Source organism: Dunckerocampus dactyliophorus, chromosome 20, assembly GCF_027744805.1.
Source record: "Dunckerocampus dactyliophorus isolate RoL2022-P2 chromosome 20, RoL_Ddac_1.1, whole genome shotgun sequence".
Lineage (NCBI taxonomy): Eukaryota > Metazoa > Chordata > Actinopteri > Syngnathiformes > Syngnathidae > Dunckerocampus > Dunckerocampus dactyliophorus.
In genome coordinates this window covers 3,082,491-3,106,662 of record NC_072838.1, presented here as the reverse complement: position 1 = coordinate 3,106,662, position 24,172 = coordinate 3,082,491, and the positions used below count along the sequence as shown (strand labels likewise).

Sequence of the window (24,172 nt, the reverse complement as noted above, 5' to 3'; positions counted from 1 at the left end):
TCATAGTTTGGCCGTTAAGATCTTCTAAAGGATGTGCTTCTGCTCATTTGGTTAGACAATAGACGTGACAAACGAACAGTACAATGAGCTGTCTGATCTTCCGGAAGCCAAAGGTAAAAGAAATTAAATAAAAGTTCTTGCAAGACTCCAAACTAAGCATTGGTCTTTCTCTCCAGCTTTACACAGATTAGAGACTGTCTTTGGAGTGCCATCATCCTCCGGTAATGGCACTTCACTGGCTTTAAGACAACGGGTTTTGACTAGCCCCTCACAGGATGTTTCAAGCCCAGAATATGGTAACTGTTTATATGAAAGGAGTCACGCATGTACTCTTATAGATTGGTAGTTGATACCCAACTGTATTTACTGCCATATTAAGATGGGCACTTTTGTTTAGACACTCTACAGGACAAGTTTGAGGCCATTACAGAGGCTGACACTTCCCAACTTGCTGGTAAGTACTAAACACAGTTGGTTTGATAGGCTCCTTCCTTCCTCTACTCCATATCATTGGAAAAATGCTTAAGATTTTTCGCTGGCCTGTTGGTTTTGAGGATATTTCAAGATCTCTTCACTGGTCGTGAAACTAACTCACTGACTTCAGTCACCGAATTCTCTTCATAATGAGTTTCTGGAGCGTCGGTGTATAATTAATTGAGTTGCATCATAATCCACTGAAATGTCATCTTCTCTAAGCAGCATTAGACATAGAAGCTGAACACACCAGTGTTGCTGTTCCACTCGCTGACCCGGAACCTACTGGAGAAACTGAATCGATAGTGGAAATGGACACATCTGAGCCCAAACAGCAGCAGGAAATTGTCAATTGCGGTTTTAAGAATACCAAGGCGACTCCGGAAGGGTCTAATGACCAGTCAACATCTGTATTGATGGGACCAGATCGATCTCCTGCTTCAGTGACCAGAGAACAGTGGAAACTGGAAGGCTCTAATGGGCAGTCACCATCAGTGTTGCTGGGACCAGATCCACATCATGCTTCAGTTGCCACAGAGCAGCAGAATCTGGAAGCCGCTAATGAGCAGTCACCATCATTGTTGCTGGCACTGGATCAGCCTCCTGCTTCAGTGACCAGAGAACAGAATCTGGAAGTCTATAATGGAAAGTCACCATCATTGTTGATGCGACTGGACCCACATCCTCCTTCAGTGACAACAAAACCGTGTAATCCAGTTGGAAGCTGCCAAAATGCTGAAAGATGGTCCAGTCTGCCTATAGCACCGATAGACCCTGAATGTAACCAGGGTCGCAGTGCCTCTCAAGTGCACCCTCTTTCAGGTAGGTTCTGTTTTTACCCTAATCAAACTTTGAGAACATAGTGCCTGATTAATTACCTTGTCGTCGCAGGCAAATCAAGTAATTTGCGAACGTTCTTGTGGGTGAAGGGACTGTACAGCCCGCTGGTGAAGGAAGGATTGTACAGCCCGCCAATCGTAGGTAGGTAGGAAGGAGCATCCCTCTCATGAGCCCTTGCGGGGAATCAGTGATGTTAATGATAGCATGCTCCGATCAGGTCTGGCGTCAGTGTACGAGTGTCGTGGTGGGTCTGGCGATTCACTCTACTTGTGCAACAGCTGTAGTCAGAAACTCATGGTCAGGGACATTTGCCAGCATGTGGTTGGCCCAGACCACCAGGTGAACTACATGGTAAGGGGTTGCAAAGTCTGCAAGTGTGGACTGAGTTGCTCTCTATGGATTCAATTAATATTTTTCTTACAGCTAAGAGCATATCCACAGTATATGGATAGATTTTGGGGTGACATTAATCTGCAACCAGAGATGAAAATGGAACTCTTAGAGGCCGTTGCTGGAGCGGTCTCCCTGCAAGAGCGTGCTAAGGGGATGGATGCACAGGTAGCTTTGAGGTGCCATGACTAATGCATGCTACATACACCTGGTTCTAATTCCTTCCTTTTCTCCTTCAAAGGTGTGTTTTCTCGTTCCAGACGTGTATAACTATGTTTGTACAGCACCGTTCAATGAAGGTAACAGCATAGGTCACTTAGGACTGAGTTTACTGCCTGTGAGCAAACACCGTATCAACTGTTCATTTCTATGGTCAAAGCTCTTGACGTGCTGCAAAACGGACAGAAGCAGAGTTTCGTCTGTCAGCCCGTCATCACATTGCAACAAAAGCGTGAGTCTTGTCATTTTTTTTAGGTTTTTCCTCATTCTTGTGCATGTTAAAGACAATGGAGGGCGTAATGGTTTAAGCAATTATAAGTTTTAAAGAGCAGGAATCTTATCATGCAAGCAAAATGACACTTCTATTTTGTTTATTCTCCACTTTCTCTTGTAGAAGCAGGCCAGAAATCAAAAGAACAGATTGGACATTTGTATGTGAATGGCGTTGACTCTGTTGAGCCTTCATTCTCTGAAGCTAGCATGTCCCTCAGTCTACAAGACAACCACAGAAGCTCCATTTCAAGTCCTATCTCCAAGACAACACCTGTCTGTCAAGTACAAGAGGAACTGATGTCCTCAGAGCCCACATCACTGGGACCCTCTCGTTTTATTTCCAAGCCACCCCTTACTTTTAAAATGCAGGATAAATTTGGATCTCCTGGTCTCATATCCAAGACGCCACCTAGCTTTCAAGTGACAGAAGATCTGGTACCCTTAGAGTCCACATGTCCTGTAACTGTTGGTGCTATCTCCAAGACGCCGCTTAGTTTTCAAGTGAAAGATGACCTGTTATCAGAGTGCAGCTCAGGTGTGTCTACCGGTCGTTCGGGGAAAAAGCCACCAATTTGTCACGTGAAAGATGAACTGAGGCTGCAGCAATCTGGACCCCCTTCAACGTATGCACCTATCTCAAAGACACCGCCTGGTTCTCAACAAGTTAAAGAGGAACGGGTACTCATAGAGTGCAGATCACATGTAAGCATCTCCAAGACACTGCCTCAGGCTCAACTGAAAAGTGAACTGGTACTCACAGAACCAGCAGTTAATGGAGATCCTGGCAATCTCTTGAAAACACAGCCTCATGCTCAAGTGAAAGATGAAATGCTCTTAGATTACAGATCGCCTGCAACTACTGGTCCCGTGCCCAAGATGCCGTCTAGTTCTCGAGATAAAGATGAACTGGCACTCTTGGAGTGCAAATCTCCTGCAAATACTGTTCTCTTTTCCAAGACACCTCCAAGAGTACAAATGAAAAGTGAATTGACTGCCTCAGCATGCAGAGTCACTCCCCTCGTTGAGAAACAGTCTAGCTCAGACCCTCCCATAACTGTCGGTTCAACGATTCGCCAAGATGAATACCTTCCTACCAAGAAGAGAAAAACTCTTAAGTCTCTAGGTGAACTCATTAGAATTTATTCCAATACGAACAGAATTGATGATCCTCAGCAATCCAAATGCACACGCAACTCCATTGTTAATCCTTCGGATGATCGTACTCCTAGTGACCAAGAGGTCTCTATGGTAGAAATCCTAAACTTGGGCACAAAAACTGATTCAAAGAAACAAATTGCTGCCGTCCCTGCCAAACTTTCTGTTGCTCCAACAAAGACATGGTGCTCAAAGTCTGTGCAGTCTGTCTCCTCCAGTGCTGAAGATAGAAGGGGATTGGACTCGATGAGTTGTAAGATTGAAAGTGACCTGTCCCCAACACCTGTGTCTGGCAACAACGGCTCTCCGCAGGTGCATACCTTCATACCAGAAAACCCTTTGTTTATTTTGACGGAAGACAAGTCAACGGGCACGGACAACCCCAATGACTCCGCCTTGCTGGGAGGTTTTCAGCACAAAAACCTGCTGGATGATGTAAAACCCAACCAAAATCTTGCTCAGTTACCACAGCCTCAAGGCAGCAAAGGTGGCACAGAAGGTTTTCTGCATCAAAGCACAGTTTGGGCAAACGATATGGGTACTGAGTCAAACCATCAGCTCATTGCTGTGGCAGCAGGTCCTACGTCAACTGGCACAGACAACCCCGGTGACCTTGCTTTGCTTGGAGATTTTGAGAACAAAAACCTGCTGGGTAATGCTTCTGTGAAAACCAACCAAAATCTTGCTCAGTTACCGCAGCCTCAAGGCAGCACAGACGGCACAGGAGGTTTTCTGCATCAAAGCATAGTTTGGGCGAACGGTATGGGTGCTGAGTCAAACCATCAGCTCATTGGAGCTACAGCAGGTCCTACTAAGACTCAGCTGCCAGACCTAGGTGGTTTTGATTTCAGTTGTACCACAAATGCTTACATTGCACCTACAGGTTACCCTGTGCCTGATAATAACAATGTATCCACAGGTTACCCTGTGCCTAATTATAATGCGTCATATGTGAGCGTCAATGGAAATGAAGGCTCAAGGGGACTATATGCGGTCCAAGGCAGCCACTTAAACGACCCGCTGGCAACAAGGTGGATGAACCTACAAATACAGCAGTGGATGCAGCAGCAGCAGCAGTACTCTACATGGGCAAGGCCAGTGCAGACCACTCAAAACGTCACCAATGGCGCCACCTACTTCTGTGCTGTTCCTGCAGTGTACTCCAACTATTCCCTGGTGCTGAGAGACATGAACGTGCACGGCAACTTGGGTTCATCACAGTATAACTTTTTGACAATGGCACAGTCCTCTAAAAAGGACTGAAGTCTCTTCATCTCTTGTCCCAATGGTTTCTAAAGTTTATATATTGACATCAACACTCTTTTGCTGGTCTGCTGACTATGTACAAGTCTGGAAAAAGACTTCAGTAACTCTAATTTTTAACATGCAGCCAGTCTTCATGTCCAAGTATCTGCTGCTTTTGGAGATGCCTTTTTTTATGTTGCACATTAAAGTGTAAAAACTGTTCTTTCGTATTTTACAGTTTTACAGAGTCCCTGTGAATATATTGTTTACATGGGCAGACTTTTTTTTTTTAAGTATGTGGAAAATAAATGACACTTTCTAGAGTCTTAGTGGGTTTTGACTTTCTTTTAGTTAAAATGACCCTCTTGACAACAGTCTGCAACCTAATGCTAGCTAGGAAAGCCCAGAAACAAGACTGGCACATCCTGTACAACTAAGGCAGCACCCCCAAGCAGACTCGAGTCTCGCCACCCCTATAAAAGGGTGGCACAGAAGCTCTTTAGTTCCATCCCCAAAGACCTGTCAAAAAAGGCATGGCTTGAAAGTTCCTGGGAGCAGGAATGTGAGTTGGCCAGGACCTCATGCCTCCCGTCATCACTGATTGGACCCCGGGAGACTGAGTTGAAGGAGACCCTGCCGAACTGCCTCTGTACTGCATTTCACAGTTCCACATGTTCAAAAAGGAGTAAGAAGAAGCAGAGCTTATTTTAACCTACCCCCCCATCCTTTTCACATCAATTGCAATACATTTGTTCCCTTTCTGTATTCCAAATGTACTCTCTGCTAGTTCAATATACACAGGAAAACGATAAGGTAATGTCTTAAAATAGGAGATTCTTGTCACCATAAAATAATTTATATAAGATATAATATATACATAAAATAACTCATGAAAGGGTTAATAGCTGACAGAACATATTTGAGTGAGTACAGATGTACTGTAGATGTATTCACAAAAGAATGAAGAGTTGGTAATGAGTGTGGTAGTGCTTAGACAGTGTAGTGCTGGATGTCCACAGTGGTTCAGGACTCTTACTTGTACTTTACACACATCAACTGCTTGGATTGTTTCTAGAAATGGCTCATTTTAGTGCATTGAGTTCCTTACTCAGTCCCTTCCATAATTTGATTCCACATAGGTTTTTAACATTGTTGCATATAAGTGTTTTAAAGTTGAGACTTTCCCGAAGGTCATATTTCTCCTCTCTTGTTGGGAAGAATTATGACATTTTCGGGTAGCAGGTTGTTTACTGTATGCATAATTTCAGCTTTTGGCTTACATTTATTGACAATTTCAATGGTTTCCTTGTTTGTCATATCAGTGAGGAACATGGAATTGGGATTCCGGTCTAGAGTTTCATTCTGTTCCTCCGCTGACCAGTATTTTGGGATCCCTCAGTTTTGGGCCAATATTTACAAAGTAGTTATTAAACCTTTCAACTACCTCATTCATATCATAATTACATTTTTTCAGATCATCAAACTAATGCAAATAATAGTCAATGACAACACAACTGAACACAAAATGCAGTTTTTAAATGAACTTTTGTTAAGGTTGAAAAAAATCCATGGCCATGTGTGAAAGTGATTGTTACCTAAAGCTAATAAGTGGTTGGGCCCCCCCTTAGCAGCAACAACTGCAATCAAGCGTTTGTGATAACTTGCAATGAGTCTCTTACAGCGCTGGGGAGGAATTTTGGCCCACTCATCTTTGCAGAATTGTTGTCATTCAGCCACATTGGAGGCTTTTCCAGCATGAAGCGCCTTTTTAAGGTCATGCCACAGCATCTCGATAGGATTCAGGTCAGGACTTGGACTAGGCCAAGTCTTCAGCCATTCAGAGGTGGACTTGCTGGTGTGTTTTGGATCATTGTCCTGCTGCAGAACCCAAGTTGCTTTCAGCTTGCAACAGATGGCCGAACATTCTCCTTCAGGATTTTTTGGTGGACATCAGATTTCATGCTTCCATTTATCACAGCAAGTCTTCCAGGTCTTGAAGCAGCAAAACAGCCCCAGACCATCACAATACCACCACCATATTTTACTGTTGCTATGATGTTCTTTTCCTGAAAGGTAGCGTAACTTTTACACCAGATATAATGGGACACACAACTTCCAAAAGTTCTCGTCCCAAAGGACTTGGGGATCATCAGGATGATTTCTGGCAAAATTGAGACAAGCCTGAATGTTGTTTTTGTTCAGCAGTGGTTTTGGTCTTGGAACTCTGCCATGCAGACTGTTTTTGTCCAGTGTCTTTCTTATGGTGGAGTCATGAACACTGACCTTCACTGAGGCAAGTGAGGCCTGCAGTTCTTTGGATGTTGTTGTGGGGTCTTTTGTGACCTCTTGGATGAGTCGTCGCTGCGCTCTTGAGGTCATTTTGGTTGGCCGGTCACTCCTGGGAAGGTTCATCACTCTTGCATGTTTTCACCATTTGTGGATAATGGCTCTCACTGTGGTTCGCTGGAGTCCCAAAGCTTTACAAATGGTTTTATAACATTTTAGAGACTGATAAGATTTCAATTACTTCCTTTCTCATTTGTTCCTGAATTGCTTTAGATCTCGGTATGATGTCTAGCTTTTGAGGATCTGTTGGTCTACTTCACTTTGTCAGGCAGGTCCTATTTAAGTAATTTCTTCATTGAGAACAGGTGTGGCAGTAATCAGGCCTGGATGTGGCCAGAGAAATTGAACTCAGGTGTGATAAACCACAACACTAGAACTACCAAGAAGGGGCCATTGTAGGGGCCATGGTAGTTCTAGTGTTAAATTAGGTTTTAACGATGGGGGCAATCACTTTTTACACAGGGCCATGTAGGTTGTTTTTTTTTCTCTCTCTCTCTTAAAAATTGTTGTTCAGTTGTGTTATTGATTATTTAAATTTGTTTGATCTGAAACATTTAAGAGTGACAAACATGCAAAAATAAAGAAATCAGGAAGGGGGCAAACCACTTTTTCACACCACCGTATGACAGTACATCCATCCACTTTCTATACTGCTTTGTCCTCATTAGGGTCGCGGGGGCATGCTGGAGCCTATCCCAGCTGACTTCGGGCGACAGGCGTGGTACACCCTGGACTGGTGTCCAGCCAATGGCAGGGCACATATAGACAAACAACCATTCACACTCACATTCATACCTATGGACAATTTAGAGTCTCCAATTAACCTAACATGCATGTTTTTGGAATGTGGGAGGAAGCCGGAGTACCCGGAGAAAACCCACGCGCACACGGGGAGAACATGCAAACTCCACACAGAAAGGGAGACTCGAACCCAGGTCTTCCCGATCTCCAGGCTGTTCCTGTGTTGGCCAACATGCTAACCACTAGACCACCGTGCGGCCATGACAGTACATGGAAAAAGAAAATAATTTGACAAGCATTTCAGTACAGTACAATCCCCAGATGGGTAAGTGCTTGGTCTTGACCGCCCCACTGTTGCCTCTGCTTCTCATCCAGACTGAAATTTTTGTTTACAACTGCCGGATTGTGAAATGATGGCGGGGTAGCTGCTTCTACAAGAGCTCCTCCCATCTGGACAGCCTTTCCTTTTTTGGGAATTAAATTTATTGGCGAGCTCGCATGTTATGCAAGCAGACGGAGGTGTTTTTGGCAAACACAGATGTTATGCAAGCTACGTTTATGTAATGCAAGGGGTCACCTCGACCTCATCTCACTGAAGCTGGAGTTCATAATTAGTTCATGCTACAATACCCGTCAGTGTGACGTTCCATCATTTGCATCCCTCACCTCCCTCTCTGTTTTGGAATGTGTCCAGTCAAACCTATGATTGGGTTTTTGTAGCCATGTGTTCTTCAGTCTTCCATCTACCGAAGTTTAACAGGTAGGGCGCTAGGACCGTTTTAAGAGAGGTAGCACTTAGGCTAGAGCGAAAACGGTTGCGCTCTCACGGTAACTCCAAAGCCATGTTTGTAAGGAAGTAATTGGCAGACCGCTCAGGTATTCATGCATGTTACCAACGCTGTGGACTTTTTTTCATTTGTTATTGTTTAAAAAACATTTTCACATATTTTATAAGATACGCCTGTATATTATTATTGGAAATCACACCGCTACCTCAATATACAGTCAAACTTGTCTATAGCGGCCATGAGAGAGAGTCTGCAAAAGTGGCCTCTATAGACAGGTTGGCGTCCAGTTTGAATGATGACCAGTAGAGGAAAAAAAAGGGGGGGGGGATTTTCTAATGTTGACCAGTAGAGGGCACTGTGGGACTGCGGATAAAAGTTGTACAGCCCTAATAGGATTATTATCCACGACCCACAGAACAAAACTGTGCTAGTAATGTCTTACGCTTGTTTTTAATATTTTACTTTTTATACGGCAGAGTGTCATTACAGCTTTAGTTCATCAGGAAGTGACGGTGGGCGTCCCGAGCAGGAGAGCTAGGCTCAGTGCTAGCTGTGAGTTTCAAGAGAGTTGGGAAGTGTGTTTATGTTGGCGTGGATGTAAAGTCCTGCAGTGTTCTCCGCTGTTAATAAAGCCATTAAAGTGCATCGGCGACGTGAGTCTTTCCTTCCCCACAACAAGCGGAATTACAGTATTGACCAGTGCACACCAGGAAATACACGGTGTCACTGTCTGCAACAAGCTCCAAAGAAGACGGCTTTTTTATGTGGAACAACTGACAGTTTGTGTGGATCTTGTGAATGATTGTGACTGAGCTAGGACTCAGTAATTAAAGTCTACACACGACGGCTTCATTGATTGAAAAACAAAACTTTTTGGTGCATGAAGCTTCTCCTTGAGTTGGTAATTTGGCCGCTATATGCGGTCAGATATTGACCAAGGGAGACAAAATGGGTGGCCGCTGGCCGCATTAGACAGGTGACTGCTATACACAGGGTCTATAACATGTAAATTTGCTGCGGGGGATTGTTCAGTGGCCGCTATAGGCAGGTGGCCGTTATATAAAGGTGGCCGCTAAGATAGGTTTGACTGTATTTCAGGGTTTTAAATAACTTAAATCAATTACTCATTTATTTAATTCAATAAATTATTTACTTAATACATGAATTTACTCTCTTGTATTCTCTATACTATGATATGAAATACACAACTTTTTAAAATTGACCTGACACATTACGTGAACTTGCACAAAGTATCAGTATCAGATCAGTATCGCCAATACTAGCCTGAATTTTACTCTGTATGGGATAGAGAATGAAATCGTTGGTATTGCACTGTTTACAGCTCGAGACAGCCGAGCTAACCAGTTAGCCTCAAATTTATTTCTTCTAAACTTAAGAAGCCCAATACTTACCACTTCCACACGGAACGGGAAGAGATGGTCGTTTTTTTTTTTAGTCTATCATGTTTGTCATGCCATGGCTGACTTGATGACATGACATCATGCAGTGTTAAGTTACCAAACAGCCATCATTTAGTCATTTCTGAAAAACTGCAATATAGTGAGGGAGCGATAATTGAATCCGATATTGCGAGGGATGACTGTAGGTGATAGAGCATGTTATTAGTATCTGCTTTGATCTTTGCTCTTTTTCCAATTGTTGCTGCGTTTTAAGTCTTCCAAATATTTAAACTTTGTTCTTAAATAATCTCTGTAAATTTTCCTCTCGTAATACTGTGGCTTTCTTCATATATTCAAACACAGATGTTATGCAATATATTCATATTAAAACTTTAACCAACCTAATTTTCCAAAAATTACAGCTTTATTTTGTTTTCTTTGTTTCTCATAATAACACAATTAAAAAATATATATATACATGTTTTATCTGTGCTACTAAACTGTGCTATGACTTTTTTGTTCTCTATTTTGGCTGTATTTATTTTATATATTTTATATTCATTTATATTCTATTTACCTATTTTCTATAAGTTTTTGCTGGCGTTTATCTGTCTGGGTTCAAAATAACTTGAAAAGTTCTGAATGGATTTGGATGAAACTTTCAGGAATTGTCAAAAATGGGATATGGAAGAACTGATCAAATTTTGGGGGTGATCCAGATTACCGTCTGGATCCAGCAATTTTTTAAAGCATTCTTTAACATTGGAAGATAGGACCATTTTCTGCATTTGTGCATATAACTCCACAAAAAATGGTCGGAGCCCTTGGAAAAAAAATATAGGACAAGTTTCCAACAAGTTCTAGAAAATATCAAAGACTGATCCAAAAAAATGTATGATTAGTTTGGTGTGAATCACAATGGGGGGGGGAAACTATGGCGCTTGGCGGAGGTCTGCGCCCTCCGAGTGCAGAAGCGGGATAGAAGATGGATGGATGAGAATATAAATGCATTTTATATATGAACTATAATATAATTTATATTGTTATTTATTAAAATTACAGCTGCTTCTGCTGTTTTATTAAAATTTTCTATTTCAACTTTCTTCTTGTAAATTTTCTTATAATTCTATATTCTATAGACTATTCTATAAATTTCTATATTCTATAAATTTTCTTCTCATAATTCTATATTCTATAGACTATATTCCCACAGCGTTCGAATTTTTCTGCCACCTCATTTTCTAAAAATTACAACTTTATTCTCATAAAATTATGACTTTTAAAAAATGTCTCTGACTTTTAAAAAATGTCTCTTAATTATTTCAACTTCATGCTCCAAATATGTTAATTTTCCTCCTAATATTGCGTTATTCTTGTAAAATTACAATTTTTCATAATATTTTCTTCTTGTACAATTACTACAGATTTTTTTTTTTCATTTTTGCTGTTTTTTTCTTTTTTCATGTTTTCTTGTTAAATTATATTTTTTGAACGTGCTGTGAGCCAATAAACTCTTTGGACACCCCTGGCCTAACCTGTAATTATTTCTGTGTGTGTGTGTGTGTGTGTTAATTCAGTTTACATTCTATTTAGCATCACATCGGTTAACCCACATGAGTCATGAGCTCCGTGCGAAGCTGAGAGGCTCTGCAGGATTTGTTGAAGAAGCGAGCAAACAAGCAAAACATTTCCTGACGTAGGACCACAAACTTTTGGGACAAAGCTTTTTGAAGAAAGTTCTTTGTTCTCTTCTTTATTACAACAACATCATCTTCTCATCCAGGAAGAAGACAAGCTTGACACACATCAGGAGCAGCCAGAAATCCTCTGGACCGTGGTGACGGCCCGTTGGGCTGCCTTCCTGTCTTCTGCTGTGCAGCTGGAAAACAATAACATTAGAGACATAATCGATAAAAAGAACCCACATATTGCACACAGACACACATATTTCACAACAGGAAAAGACTATTAACAGTTGTGTGTCATAAAGTCTTATGGCTGTGGGGAGGAATGACCTTATGTAACGGATGCCAGCCTGTGAGACTGTAGGCGTTGGTAAAACTCACTCCCTCTGCCTCAAAAGCTGCTCTGAACAAGCGGCCGACAATCCGGACTTTTAGTCGCGTGGTCAGCGCCCTCGCCTCCCATTACGAAGTTATGAGTTCGATCCCGGCTGCGGGCAGGTGCGAAACAGGACGGGCTACACTTAGACCTTAGAGTGCTCCTTCATATATATAGGAAGTCAACGTATGTAAATAATGTGGAGTCATAGACACCAGTATTATTAAGACTAAAAATCAATATCGAATGTTTCATTTATTTTATCATCATATCAACTCGTGAGCTAATGTTCTTGTGCTTATGCAGGATATGCTTCTTAATAAGTGCATTGAAAAACTTGGCAGTAGCTGATAAAAGAGTGTGACCTCGTTATTAAGCACTTTTACACCAGTTGCACTCCAAATGATGAAATACCCATCATAAATTGCATTTATTTTTTAAGTATACAGACTTCCAATAGATGCACAATTTAATTATTTTTTTTCTTGGTGGATTGCAAAGGATTACAACTTTAATAATTATTACCTCGCACCCCTCCGACGCATGTTGTAAAGACCCGATTGTTTCGACTGTTATTTTACTGGCGTGCCTCTTGTATTTTGAAGGCCTAACTTTACGAGCCGTTACGGACATTACCACTCCGGTGTTGCCCGAGTGTTTCCGAGCGAACCGGAAGCTGTGCTGCTCGACCAGGTTTTTAAAATAAGTTTGAAGTACAGGAGGACACAATACGACAGTTTCCCAGTGAAAACGGGTGGGGTGATTAGTTTTTATAAAAAGTAAACAAGTCGAAAATGTGCTTTACGGATGGTATCTTGTGCGCATGCGCCTTCTTGAAAGGCGGAAGTGTATGAAGTAGATGCGAGTTGCCAAACTTTGTTGTCCATGTGGGTTTCGATTTCCCGACGAAAAGCAAAGATTTCAAACCTTTTATCCCCTTCTCGCTGACGGGACGCGGGATAAATAAAGTAAGTAACAACTTAAAGGCTCGCTTTCTGGTTGTTTCGGTTTGATTAAAAAAAGAATAAACGTCGTCTCGCGACATGATGAAGATGAAACGTAGTTTGATGTTTCAAACAAGCTAGCAAACTTCCCCCCTTTCTGTTGCATGCAGGCAAACGTTTGACTCACAACTAAGTAGATTCCTAAATTTGGCGAAGATGATCTGAATTACTCGATTTGTTTAGAAACCAACGGATGGACATTTGAAAGATTCTGTTTTTTTTTTTGGTCACATAGCAACAGGTCAGCTGTGATACACCACAGTTTTGAATAATGTTTCCACACTTCCATTCCACTTTTTGGTGGAACTTTAGAAGCCGAATGCTTGGAATGTTCCACAGAATTTACGCGACACTAAAAGCCTGGCAATAAAACACATATTTGAACGAGTTTTTGGACACCGGGATCTGTTTCGGGTCTTTTGGGGATTCAGTCAGTTGTGCTTTGGGATGGCGGCGCCATCTGGTGGACAATGAAAGCACTTGCAGGCATACTGAAGTCCATCAGTAGATAGTCTGTATAAAAAAAAAAAATCCAACATCGCTGTAATTTAACACTTTTGTGATTGTAGCGTCACCTGTCAGGAGTGTTAGGATGTTTGTGCCATTTAGTTCGTGGAACAAGGGCATATTTATTACTCCGGCCTACACTGGAATTGCTTTGTTTCAGCCTGTTAGCTTAGCACGCACATACTGGAAAATGAAACTATGCAGGACATGCTATGAAGTTTTTACATACATTATATATATATATATATATATATATATATATACACACACACACACACACACACACACACACACACACACACACACAAAACCCACTTCCAATGAAGTTGAGATGATTTGTAAATACAAACAGAATACAATGACTTGGAAATTATTTTTCACCCTATATTTAATTGAATACAGTACAAAGACAAAATATTTAATATTCAAACTGGTAAACTTTATTTTTTGCAAGTACTAGCTCTTGGAGTTTGATGCCTGCAACATGTTCCCCAAATAATGCTGGAACAGGTGGCATAAAAGACATGAGAAAGTTGAGGAATGCTCATCAAACAACTATATGGAACATCCCACAGGTGAACAGGCTAGTTGGGAAAAGGTGGTGCCATGATTGGGTATGAAAGGAGCTTCCTTGAAATTCTCAGTCATTCACAGAGCAAGGATGGGGCGAGGTTCACCACTTTGTGAACAACTGCGTGAGCGAATAATTAAACGGTTTAAGAAAAATGTTTCTCAAATGTACAATCGCAAGGAATTTGTGGATTTCATCATCTACAGTCCTTAATATCATCAAAAGGTTCAGGGAATCTGGAGAAATTACTGCACGTGAGCGGCAAGGCCGAAAACCAACATTGAATATCCGTGACCTTTCTCGCTATCTCTCTATCCATCTATCTAAGGAAAAACGGCATCTCAGCTTTGAAATATAGGTGAAAGCCTATTATTTCTATCAGCTTTGGTCTTTGCTCTTTTCCCCCCAAAATGACGTCCTCATAGTACGAGTTTATTCATGTAAAACTACGGCTTTTTTCCTCATTAGAATACGACTTTATTCCCATAATATTTTGACTCTATTCTTGTAAAATTACAGCCTCCACTGCTCCCCCATTTCTGCTGTTTTCATTTTCCAACTATTTCAACTTTTCTTCTTGTAATTTTTTTTTTCTTGTAATATTTGGACTTTATTCTCGTGACTTTTCCCGCAACCTAATTTTCAAAAAATTAAAACTTGTTTTGTTTTTCATACTATTATGACTTTAAAAAGCGAACGTCTTTCTTTAATATTTCAAATTTATGCTACTATGATATTTTTCCTCATTACATTATTCTTGTAAAATGACGGCCCTTTCTTGTTAGAAAACCACTTTTTTCTCTTAATATTTTGACTTTATTCTCGTTAAATTAGCTTTTTTTTCCATTTGTTGTTACCTCCACCAAGCGTGGAGGTTGTGCTTTTGCTGGCGTTCATCTGTTTGTGTTCAAAATAACTTAAAGTTGTGAATGGAGTTGGATGAAATTTTCAGGAAATGGGATATGGGAGAACTGATTACATTTTGGTTGTGATCCGAATCACCGTCTGGATAAAGGAATTTTTAAAAAATAGGATTCTTTAACATTGGGAGACAGGACCATTTTCGGTGTTTGTGCATATAAACTGCCGGTCAAAAGTTTTACAACACCCCAATTTTTCCAGTTATTGACAGAAATTGAAGTCATTGAAGTCCAGTGAATAGCTTAAAATGGTGCAAAGGTAAGTGAGTGGTGAAGTGCTACAGGTTAAAAAAAGGTAAGGTTACCTAAAACTGAAGAAAAATGTGTACAGTGTTCCCTCTTTTGTCGCGGGGGATAGTTTCCCAAAATAGCCTGCAATAAGTGAAATCCGCGAAGTAGCCAATTTGACTACCAATTATCATATATGTTTTTTAAGGCTGTAAAACCCCCCACAATACACTTTGTACACCATGCCACTTGACGGAGGTCTGCGCTCTCCAAGTGCTTCTCTAGTGCCCCTGAATCAGGGGTGTCAAAGTCGTGCCATGGAGAGCCGAGACAATGCAGGTTTTCTTTCCAGCCGGTCACCAAAGCAGGCGATTTGAATGATCAACACCTCCTTCAGTTTGAGAGAAGGAGCTCATCAATTAAATCACCTGCTGAAGAAACCGGTTGGAGAGAAAACATGCAGCGTCTCGGCCCTCCATGGCGCGAGTTTGACACGTGCCCGAATATATTGACTTTATTCCCGTAATAAGAAAAAAAATGACCATTTTATTTTTTGTATTTTTTATGTCATTTTTTTCTTTTAATATTTAAACTCTTGAACCAAATTTTTGTTTCTCATGCTATTATAACTTTTTTTAAAAAGTATTAAAATAATGTAGTGAAATATTTTTCTTATATTACGAGCTTACTCTTTTTTTTCCAGTGCCACTTGTTTCTCCTCAGATTTTGACTTTATGCTCTTACAATTACTTCTGATTTTTGCTGCTACTGCTGTTGTGTGTGTTTTTTTTTTTTCTTGTTAAATTATATTTTTTCTAATGTGCCGCGGGCTGCAAATGGACTAGGGCTGCAACTAACCTATTTTAATAAACCAAATTAATTGGTCGATTATTTTTTCGATTACACTAGGTCCCCAACCGCTGTCAGGCTCTACAACACCTGCACCACTTGAACCATGTTGTACTCACTATGTATTCTTTACTTGCGTATCTTGCTTGCTGCTGTAACAAGTGAATTTCCCTGCTGTGGGATAAATAAAGTACAATACAATACAACTTACGAACATCCGACTTGCGAACATTCAGAGATACGAACACAAGCTGACTGGTCTATATTTTCATGTACACTAAGTCCCCTACTAACGAACATCCGACGTGTGAACACTCAGAGATACGAACACAAGCCGACTGGTCTATTTTTTCATGTGTTTTGCCTTATAAGTCCATATTTATACTGCTACATGCTTGACCAGCAGAGGGCACTGTGACACTGCTAATGGCACCAACAGATACAGGGAGACGAGGAAGAGGAAAGAGGAAGGCTAAGAGTTTTATGATACAACCTGGACAGAGCGTGTGATTAAAGTTTATGAAGAGTTAATAGGCCTGCTTAATTCTACACCACCCACAGAACACTACCTCTTTTAGAAGAGTCTAACGACGACGACCATTTGTCCTTTTTTTCAATAACTCCTCCTCCACTACCACGACGACGTATGCTCGACTACTCCTCTTCAAAGGTAAATAACATTTATCATTACGTGTTATTATATCATTTTTATTATTGTTTTTTTCATTAATTATACTGGTTTAATATTACTACTGCATCCAAACTCATATATACCTGGTATATATGTATACACGTACATGTAGTACCTATATAATTGGTAAATGACCTTTTGTTGGACTTACGAACAAATCGACTTGCGAACGGTCGTCTGGAACCAATTGTGTTCGTTAGTTGGGACATAGTGTAATTGATGAGTCTTATTTTAAAACAAAAAAACCCACTTAATTTCCGCTTTTTTATGCAGAAAAAGGATTTGAACTGACAGAGCAAATAAGTGCACAAACACCAGGTTGCCGCTTGAATAATCTGTTTAAAAAATATGAAATAATAAAAAATGTAAATGTTTGTCAAACAGCTTCAGTGAAACGATAAATGTAGACAAAAATCCAATCATGGTCATTTTCTTGGTGGACTCATCTGATATATTCACATTTGACAGGCTGAAATGGGAGGATATTTACATATTAGTAAATATTCATAAATCAAAAAACAATCAATTACCAAAATAGTTGTCGATTAATTTGGTAATTGATGAACCATCGATTAATTGTTGCAGCTCGACTTTGGATCAATTAATTGTTGCTGCTGGACTTTGGACACCCTTGGCGTAGCGTGAGGGTGATTGATTAGAGCTGTATAAAGTGAGCGCAGCTGCGACGCCAATCATTGATGTACTTATCATTGACGTATCAGATCTCATTTGTTGTGCCGCTGATATTGTGGCCGTACAAGCTTGTGTGCGTTTCATTTTTAGCGTTTTGTCATTTTGAGTGTTTTGTCCTCCTGAAAGTGCCAGCCATTGTGGGGGAGGTCACGTTGTTCTGTGCCCGTCGTATCTTATCAGGGTTTTACGCACAGCAGGAAGCACCTTGACGAGACCGGGACGCTTCACTCTTGCTTTCACGCCGCTCGGACATGCAGCCCTGCGCAACTCAAAAAGGTAATTCAAATCCTGTGCTTTAAAGAAAAAAAAAGAAAGCACTAGTGTGCACATACAGTATTTGCCTCTTTTCTTTCCCAGCAGTCTCCAGTGAGCTGTTTGAGTCTCTGAAGCTGTACTTGAACAACAAGAACAGACTGCAGCCCATCATCGGTGTGTGCCAACTTTTCTATCCATCACTGTTCTATCGCTTGTGTGTGTGTGTGTGTGTGTGTGTGTGTGTGGTTTAAAAGAGCTGAGACTGTGCGTCCCTTTTAGGGCTGCGCAGCATCACGGAATGCGTGAAGGTGGGCTCGCCCAGCCGAGAGGTGCTGTACCTTTGCGAGGTGTGCGAATGTAGACTCAGCAAAGGCGACATGCGCAACCACATCATGGGCAGCCTGCACAGATACAACTACACCGTAAGTCCCGGAACCGTCAAAGCCTCGCTTCTACCCAAAGCCTGTGACATCATCTCAAGTATTGTTTTTTTTAAAGGCCACCTGTGATGCAAAAGTGACTTTATGATGTCATAACAGGAGTGCGTTGCCCTAGAGCCTGTTTATGAGCACCGAAACGTGCGCTCAAATGCTCCCTTTTGTAGTTACTGTACCTTCCTTGTGGACATGACGTTGCTTCAGACCCACCCCTAGCTGCATGAACCCATCACGAGGATAAGGCCATCGCTTTGTGTCTTTTTTTAAAAAAATCCAAAAACACGTGGGAGCTGTAAGTTTGATCATTTTGTTTTTGTCTGGCGTGACGTTGCTGTTAAACTGTGAGGGTCGTGTTAGCATTTTAGCATCACACAGCTATGCTAGTGTTGCTAATAACATTGGAGTCCTCCCGCCCGAGAGAATGACGTAATATTATGAGGGAAAATTATGTCACTTCAGTAGCATAAAGTTGAAATATTAAAGAAAAATGACTTCTTTTTTTTGTCGGAATTTGTCGTTTTTTAAAAATTAGGCTGTAGAAAAAATGTTACAAGAATAAAGTCAAAATATTATGGGCATAGTCATAATTATGACGCGAAAATTGACAAATAGTTGGGAAAAAAAACAATAGCGGAAATGGTACTTATGTTCTTACAAGAGAAAAAGAGAGTAACCTCATATTATGAGGAAAAATGTCATTCAAAGTTGAAATATTAAAGAAAAAAATGTGTTATGTAATATTTTGAGAGACAAAACTCTGGAAAATTAGAATAAGAAGAATAAAGTCAAAATATTATGGGAATAAAGGCCTAATTATGAGAAGAAAATTAACTTTTTAGCATGTCTTTACAGAATATCATTAAAGTGGCAAAGTTTCATCTTTTGATTTGTCACTTATTTGGCCTTTTGACCCCCCTGATATATGCCAAAAGTGCATACAGTGCACCAATCAATCGATAAAGTGCTAAATAGTGCTGGAGAGGGGAGTGCACAAACTCTGCTCATTTGTATTACTGTAAAGCCCCCCCCACACACACACACACACAACATTGTGTGCTACTAAAAGCACTATCAAACTTGTGTAAATTCCAGTTTGGGCACCTAAAATTTGGGATGTTTTCTTTGTTTTGACAGAAAGCGTGGTACCCTGACCTGCTGTCTGGCGTGAAGGAGGACAGTGACATGTCTCTGCTGGCCAGGCCGCTCATGGAGATAGCCAGGACACTGGAGGACAAGGACGGCCCCGGGGACATCAAGGTCAATCTAAGAGTTTGACACGTGCGTGCCTGCGCGTGCGTGCGTAAAATGGTATAAATGGTGACTGTGTGTTTTGACCCAAGCTGCTGGAGGTTGAGGATGCTGCGTTCCAGAGGATCAAAGGATACAGTAACAGCGAGGGTCAGTCTTCTCTCAATGTGTCCCCCTCACCCCCAATTTTGTTTAATAGCATCCTCCCCACCACAGCAATCAATCTGATCAGGCTCCTCGCGCATGGGCCCGCCCAGACCAACACCCGCTCCAACTCGGCGTGGACGGAGCAGGACGACGATCGGTCTCAGAGGGTGGTCTTTCTGGCCCACAGTGAGGTCCTCGTCCCTGCCGCTGAACAGGATACCTCGTCCGAGGGCGTGGTCCATCAAGCCCCTCTTGTGCGAGTTCAGGGCAGTGGCCGCAACTTCCTGAATGGCTACAAAGGAGGGAAGCCTCTGATTGGTGGGTGCTTTTCATGACCAGTCCATTGCCGTGTTTGTGTATACTTGGCCTCTTACCAACCTTTCTACTTCACTTCCTACTTACTTACTATACTTACTACTCCCTTTTTTTCCTTAGGTTAAAGCCATACATTTACCAAATTTTCCAGTCAAAGATCCTGTATGTGACATGAGCGCTTTTCTGCAAAAACGCTAGTCAAACATCCTTTGTAGGACAAGAACACTGCTGTTTTTAGGACTCTGCTGCAAAAACGCATGTCAAAAATCATTCATAGGATCGCTGATATTTTTAGGAATCTGTTGCCAAAACACAAGTCAAAATCCTCTATAGAACGGGGGCTCTGCTGTTTTTAGGACTCTGCTGCAAAAACGCGAGTCAACGATCCTTTACAGAATAGGAGCACTGTTCTGTTTTTAGGAATCTACTGCAAAAACGCTAGTCAAAGACCCCTTATTTGATGAACGAGTCTGCTGCAAACACACAGGTCAAAGATCTTCTATGTGACAGGAGCGCTTGGCTATTTTCAAGCACCTACTGCAAGAAATTGTAGTCCAGAGATCCTCCATAGTAGAGGAGCTCTTCTGTTTTTAGTACTCTGCTGCAAAAATGCTAGTCGAAGATCCTCTATAGGACAGGAGTGCTGCTGTTTTTAAGCACCTACTGCAAAAATGGTAGCCAAAGACTGAACAGAAGTTCCGTGCTGTTTTTATGAGTGTTGTAAAAAGGCTAGTCAAAGATCCTCTACATGACAGGAGCGCTCTGCTGTTGACATGAAAAGGCTGCAAACATACTCGTCAAGAGATCCTCTATCGGATAGTTCTGTCCTGTTTTTTAGGAATTTGTTGTAAAAAGTTTTGGAACTGGACTTGCTGTGTGGGCCGGTCTGACTTCATTTGCGGGCCACCAGTTGCCAAGCCCTGAAGCCTGACTTGCTTGAAGAATTGCACGAGTCATTGTTTTCGTTCTTCTGACAAACAATGGCAGCGGTGTATGCCTTGTTAGATTACCCAGTTTCTAGATGGGAGACGAGGAGAACGCGCGTGGTAACTAAAATGTCTAAAACGTCAGACGTTGGCTGCTGCAGGTCTTCACAGGGTGTCCGAGTGCATCAGCGACAACGGCTACACTTCCTGCTTCCTGTGCCACTGCTGCTGCACGCGAGTCAACAAGAGGGGTCTCATTGACCACGTCAGCAGCTCGGGTCATGTCTTCAACTACCTGGTCAGTGTGTGTGTTTTTGTGTGTATGTGTACATGTGTGAGAGATCCGGCTGCAGCAGGGCGACTGGGGGGAGTGTGACGCTCAACGACAAGGTCTGTGTGTAGATGGAAACCCGCCATGAGCAGGTGGAGGTCATGGGGCCCGATGTTCATAACAAATGTCAGCTTCTGCAGTCGCTGGCTGAGCAGGTGGAGCGCGAGGAGGGACGAGGAGACATTGAGGTAAATTGCTTTTTAAAAACCACCCCCACTCTTCTTCTGACGACGATGTTGTGTTCGTAGGTGATCAATGCACCCCAGTTCCTTACTGGCCTCCTCCCTACTAAAAGTTACAACTGGTGTAAGTACGCATGCTTAACCCCGCCTCCACTGCCATGTTGTTCATGTTCACGGCATGATGGCCCATGCACGAGGAACCACATTTTGTCATTGTTCCCTCAAGAAAGTTCAGGTCAAGTTTTTTTTAATAATTTTTAATTTATCATTTTATTTTATAAAAAATAAAAGAATGTTAATAATTTCTAAGAAGTATTTATTTAGCCATACACGGCAGCCAAAACAATAGAAAGTTCATGTCAAGGTTTTTTATTTGTCATTTTATTTGATAAAAAAGAAAATAAGTTGAATAATTTGTAAGGCGCTAAAGGCAGCTAAATCAAAAAAAGGTGTTCATTTCCCATACATGGTAACCACAATAATAAAGTTCAGGACAAGTTATTATTTTTTTTTGTTATTTTATTTTATATTTAAGAAAATATTTTTTTGTCTTTTATTGTGCATTGTAGCGGGAAAAAGATAAATGGATTATATTGCATTGACGAGGATTGCAGATAATTTAGTTGCTCCTCACCAGTTTTTAATGACATCCACCACCTTTCATCATAGAAATAACCGGAACAATCTTCTGTGGTAGAAATATCTATCTATCTAACTATCCATCCATCCATCCATCCATCCAATCTCGGACGTCCAAGGGCTCAAGTTTTGCTGATCATGCATGAGCACGTGAGCGAACATAAAATGTATGATATAATCAATGTGGTTGCTCCTCTCGCCAGTTATTGATGATAGCCTCCACCTTGCACAATAAAAGGAACCAGAACGACTCAAAATTGAAACGCTAAGTTTGCTCACGCACAGGCTCATCGTGCACAACCACCAACGAAGACGTGTCATATCAACGGGATCGCTCCTCCTCCTGCTAGTTATTAATAATCAGTAGGTCCTGATAAATGTTAGCATTTTATGCCTTTTTTGTTCTTTTTTTGCAGGTATCAAAAGGCTTTGGAAGAGGAGCCACCCAAACGCCCGCAGGTGGAATAAAGCCGTCCAAGGTGTGTCTTTCAAAGTCGCTCGCCGCTTTTTGTCTCGCTGTCGACTCTTCAACGTGTCTGTGTGCTCCCCTCCCCCGTCCTCCCATACAAGGTTCAAGGGTCACCAGGCCGCCCAAAAAGGGAGAGGTTCACAGGAAGAAGAGAGGGACGGAGGTGAAAAACACAGTGTTCAAGGTAAGCCTGCCTCTTACTGAAGGTCCGCTGCTGTTGGAGAGGACGTGTTTCAGCCAGGACAGCCCGCCTGGGTCGCCGGTCTCCTGGCCCGAACCCCAGGAGGAGGAGCCTAATTTGGAGGTGGAGGAGGAGCCTGATTTGGAGTGGCAGGAGCCCAATTTGAACGTTGACTCTGAACCATTTACCGAGAACCAGTCCTTTGACACCGATCGGTACACGCCAGCCGACTTGACTGTCACTCACTTTGAGCATCAGTCTGACATCGGTGGCGACGTGAATCCCGACAGACTGCAACATTTCCAGGAAAGCACAGGGAGGAACTCGAATTCTTGGCAAAGTCCCGCGCCGGTTGCCGAGTGGTCCACGTACAGTCACGCCTACTCGCGCCAGGAGGGGTACGCCCTGCAGTGGCACAACTCTTCTTTACCGCACACGGCACACCCAAGCTGCAACGCTCACGTAGAGAGACAAGACCTTCCCACTATTACTTCCCAATTCGGCTACCAGCCGCATCCCACCGCACAGCCCGCATCACACGGCATCAGCGGTGTTGCGGGGCACCACATGAGCGCACAAAAGTTGCCGCCTCCCTTTGCTTATCCTCCAGCCGTTCACGGCAACGGGACAATGCCGGGACACGGACTTCACTTTCACGGGATCAAGCAGGAACAATATCAGACGTACACGCAATTCCAAAGCGGTCCCGTCCCAGCGGCCCAGACCTACTGGACTCAACCTGTGGCTTACCAGGCCGTCCAGGGGCAGGTGTACCAGGGTTATCACGCGTCGCCCTGGTCGCAGCCCACGCCCTACTGTCCACACCCACCCAGCCATTGGAGGGCACACCCCGATGCGTTCGTCCCACCAGGGCCAGCTTTCTGAAGCCACAAGCTCTGTTCAGTCCATCCAGCAGTTGTTTATGCAAAAATACCAGTGTTATGTCATGTTACTTTAATGGACACTTTTTAGTTTTTTTATTCACTTAGTTTGGGGACTATCTCACATATGCTGAGAATATGGGGACACTGAATGTTAATTCCCTAAGAAATGCTGTAATGTTGGACATTTCAGACAGCAAGTTTGTTGTGCAGTCAGGTGACGGCACAAATATGGCCATTAGATTTATGTTTATACCGAATTGTTCACATCACTTTGAATGTGATAACTGACGCAGAAGACACTGTTTATGCTTATTGTACTAATCATAAAGTTGCACGCACGCACACACTTTTGTTTTGTGCATTGCATCAAGATTCAGGTTTGTTTTGCACCATGTTTTACCTGATGGTGCGTTTGTGTGTGAAGAGATAGAAATTATAATATTTTCTATTTTGTTAACGTTGGATTTCGTATAAAACTATCACAAGTCTGTGATGCTTTTTTGTGTTGGTGTTTACAGCTACGCCTTTTTGAAATTGTGAAATTGGCGATGTTACGTCTCATTTGAACGTAATATGGGAGCAAAGAAATATTTTAAAATAAAATTTATCGCTAATTTGGGTATAGTCATTTAATTCCCAAGTCTTACATTTCATAGCTAATAAATACACAAATAGCTGATCTATACGAAATAGTGGGAGAAATTCAGATTTCCGGTTTTATTGAACGCATCATGATGAGCATGCGGAAGTGCCCCGTTCAGGC

General features: G+C 42.0%; 2 protein-coding genes across 17 annotated transcripts in view; both read left to right on the top strand.

Moving 5' to 3' along the window:
- The window catches only part of LOC129172948 (uncharacterized), a 47,371-nt gene extending 36,278 nt beyond the window's left edge, over positions 1–11,093 (top strand). For 7 of the 10 annotated variants that reach the window (XM_054763246.1, XM_054763247.1, XM_054763245.1 and 4 more), the window contains 10 exons: positions 56–113; positions 177–296; positions 398–454; positions 697–1,296; positions 1,366–1,455; positions 1,532–1,665; positions 1,738–1,872; positions 1,946–2,003; positions 2,084–2,155; positions 2,318–11,093. In XM_054763246.1, the coding sequence (XP_054619221.1) occupies positions 56–113; positions 177–296; positions 398–454; positions 697–1,296; positions 1,366–1,455; positions 1,532–1,665; positions 1,738–1,872; positions 1,946–2,003; positions 2,084–2,155; positions 2,318–4,614 (3,621 nt within the window). In that variant the 3' untranslated portion in view covers positions 4,615–11,093. The remainder of the gene's footprint in view (positions 1–55; positions 114–176; positions 297–397; positions 455–696; positions 1,297–1,365; positions 1,456–1,531; positions 1,666–1,737; positions 1,873–1,945; positions 2,004–2,083; positions 2,156–2,317) is intronic. The other 3 variants (XM_054763242.1, XM_054763244.1, XM_054763243.1) reach the window with 2 other exon arrangements.
- A 1,663-nt stretch (positions 11,094–12,756) lies between these two features.
- On the top strand, positions 12,757–23,896 carry si:ch211-199g17.2 (uncharacterized). 7 transcript variants are annotated; one of them, XM_054764167.1, is made up of 13 exons: positions 12,799–12,900; positions 16,573–16,681; positions 17,593–17,671; positions 17,753–17,824; positions 17,930–18,072; positions 19,222–19,344; positions 19,428–19,485; positions 19,552–19,800; positions 20,885–21,021; positions 21,126–21,242; positions 21,303–21,360; positions 22,292–22,354; positions 22,446–23,896. In XM_054764167.1, exons 3-13 carry the CDS (start codon positions 17,647–17,649, stop codon positions 23,408–23,410), a joined length of 2,010 nt encoding a protein of 669 aa, XP_054620142.1. In that variant the 5' UTR covers positions 12,799–12,900; positions 16,573–16,681; positions 17,593–17,646; the 3' UTR covers positions 23,411–23,896. The 7 variants fall into 7 exon arrangements, with proteins under 7 accessions (XP_054620143.1, XP_054620138.1, XP_054620141.1 ...); XM_054764164.1 differs by having other exon boundaries at positions 17,576–17,671; XM_054764169.1 differs by having other exon boundaries at positions 12,800–12,900; positions 17,576–17,671; positions 17,940–18,072; positions 22,446–23,894.
- The last annotated feature ends 276 nt before the right edge of the window (positions 23,897–24,172 follow it).

Coding starts and splice junctions, on each gene's coding strand:
- si:ch211-199g17.2 (XM_054764166.1), top strand. CDS start 17,647: ATGCAGCCCTGCGCAACTCAAAAAG. Junction 17,825..17,929: donor CAGACTGCAGCCCATCATCG/GTGTGTGCCAAC, acceptor CGTCCCTTTTAG/GGCTGCGCAGCATCACGGAA. Junction 19,345..19,427: donor ACGGCCCCGGGGACATCAAG/GTCAATCTAAGA, acceptor TTTTGACCCAAG/CTGCTGGAGGTTGAGGATGC.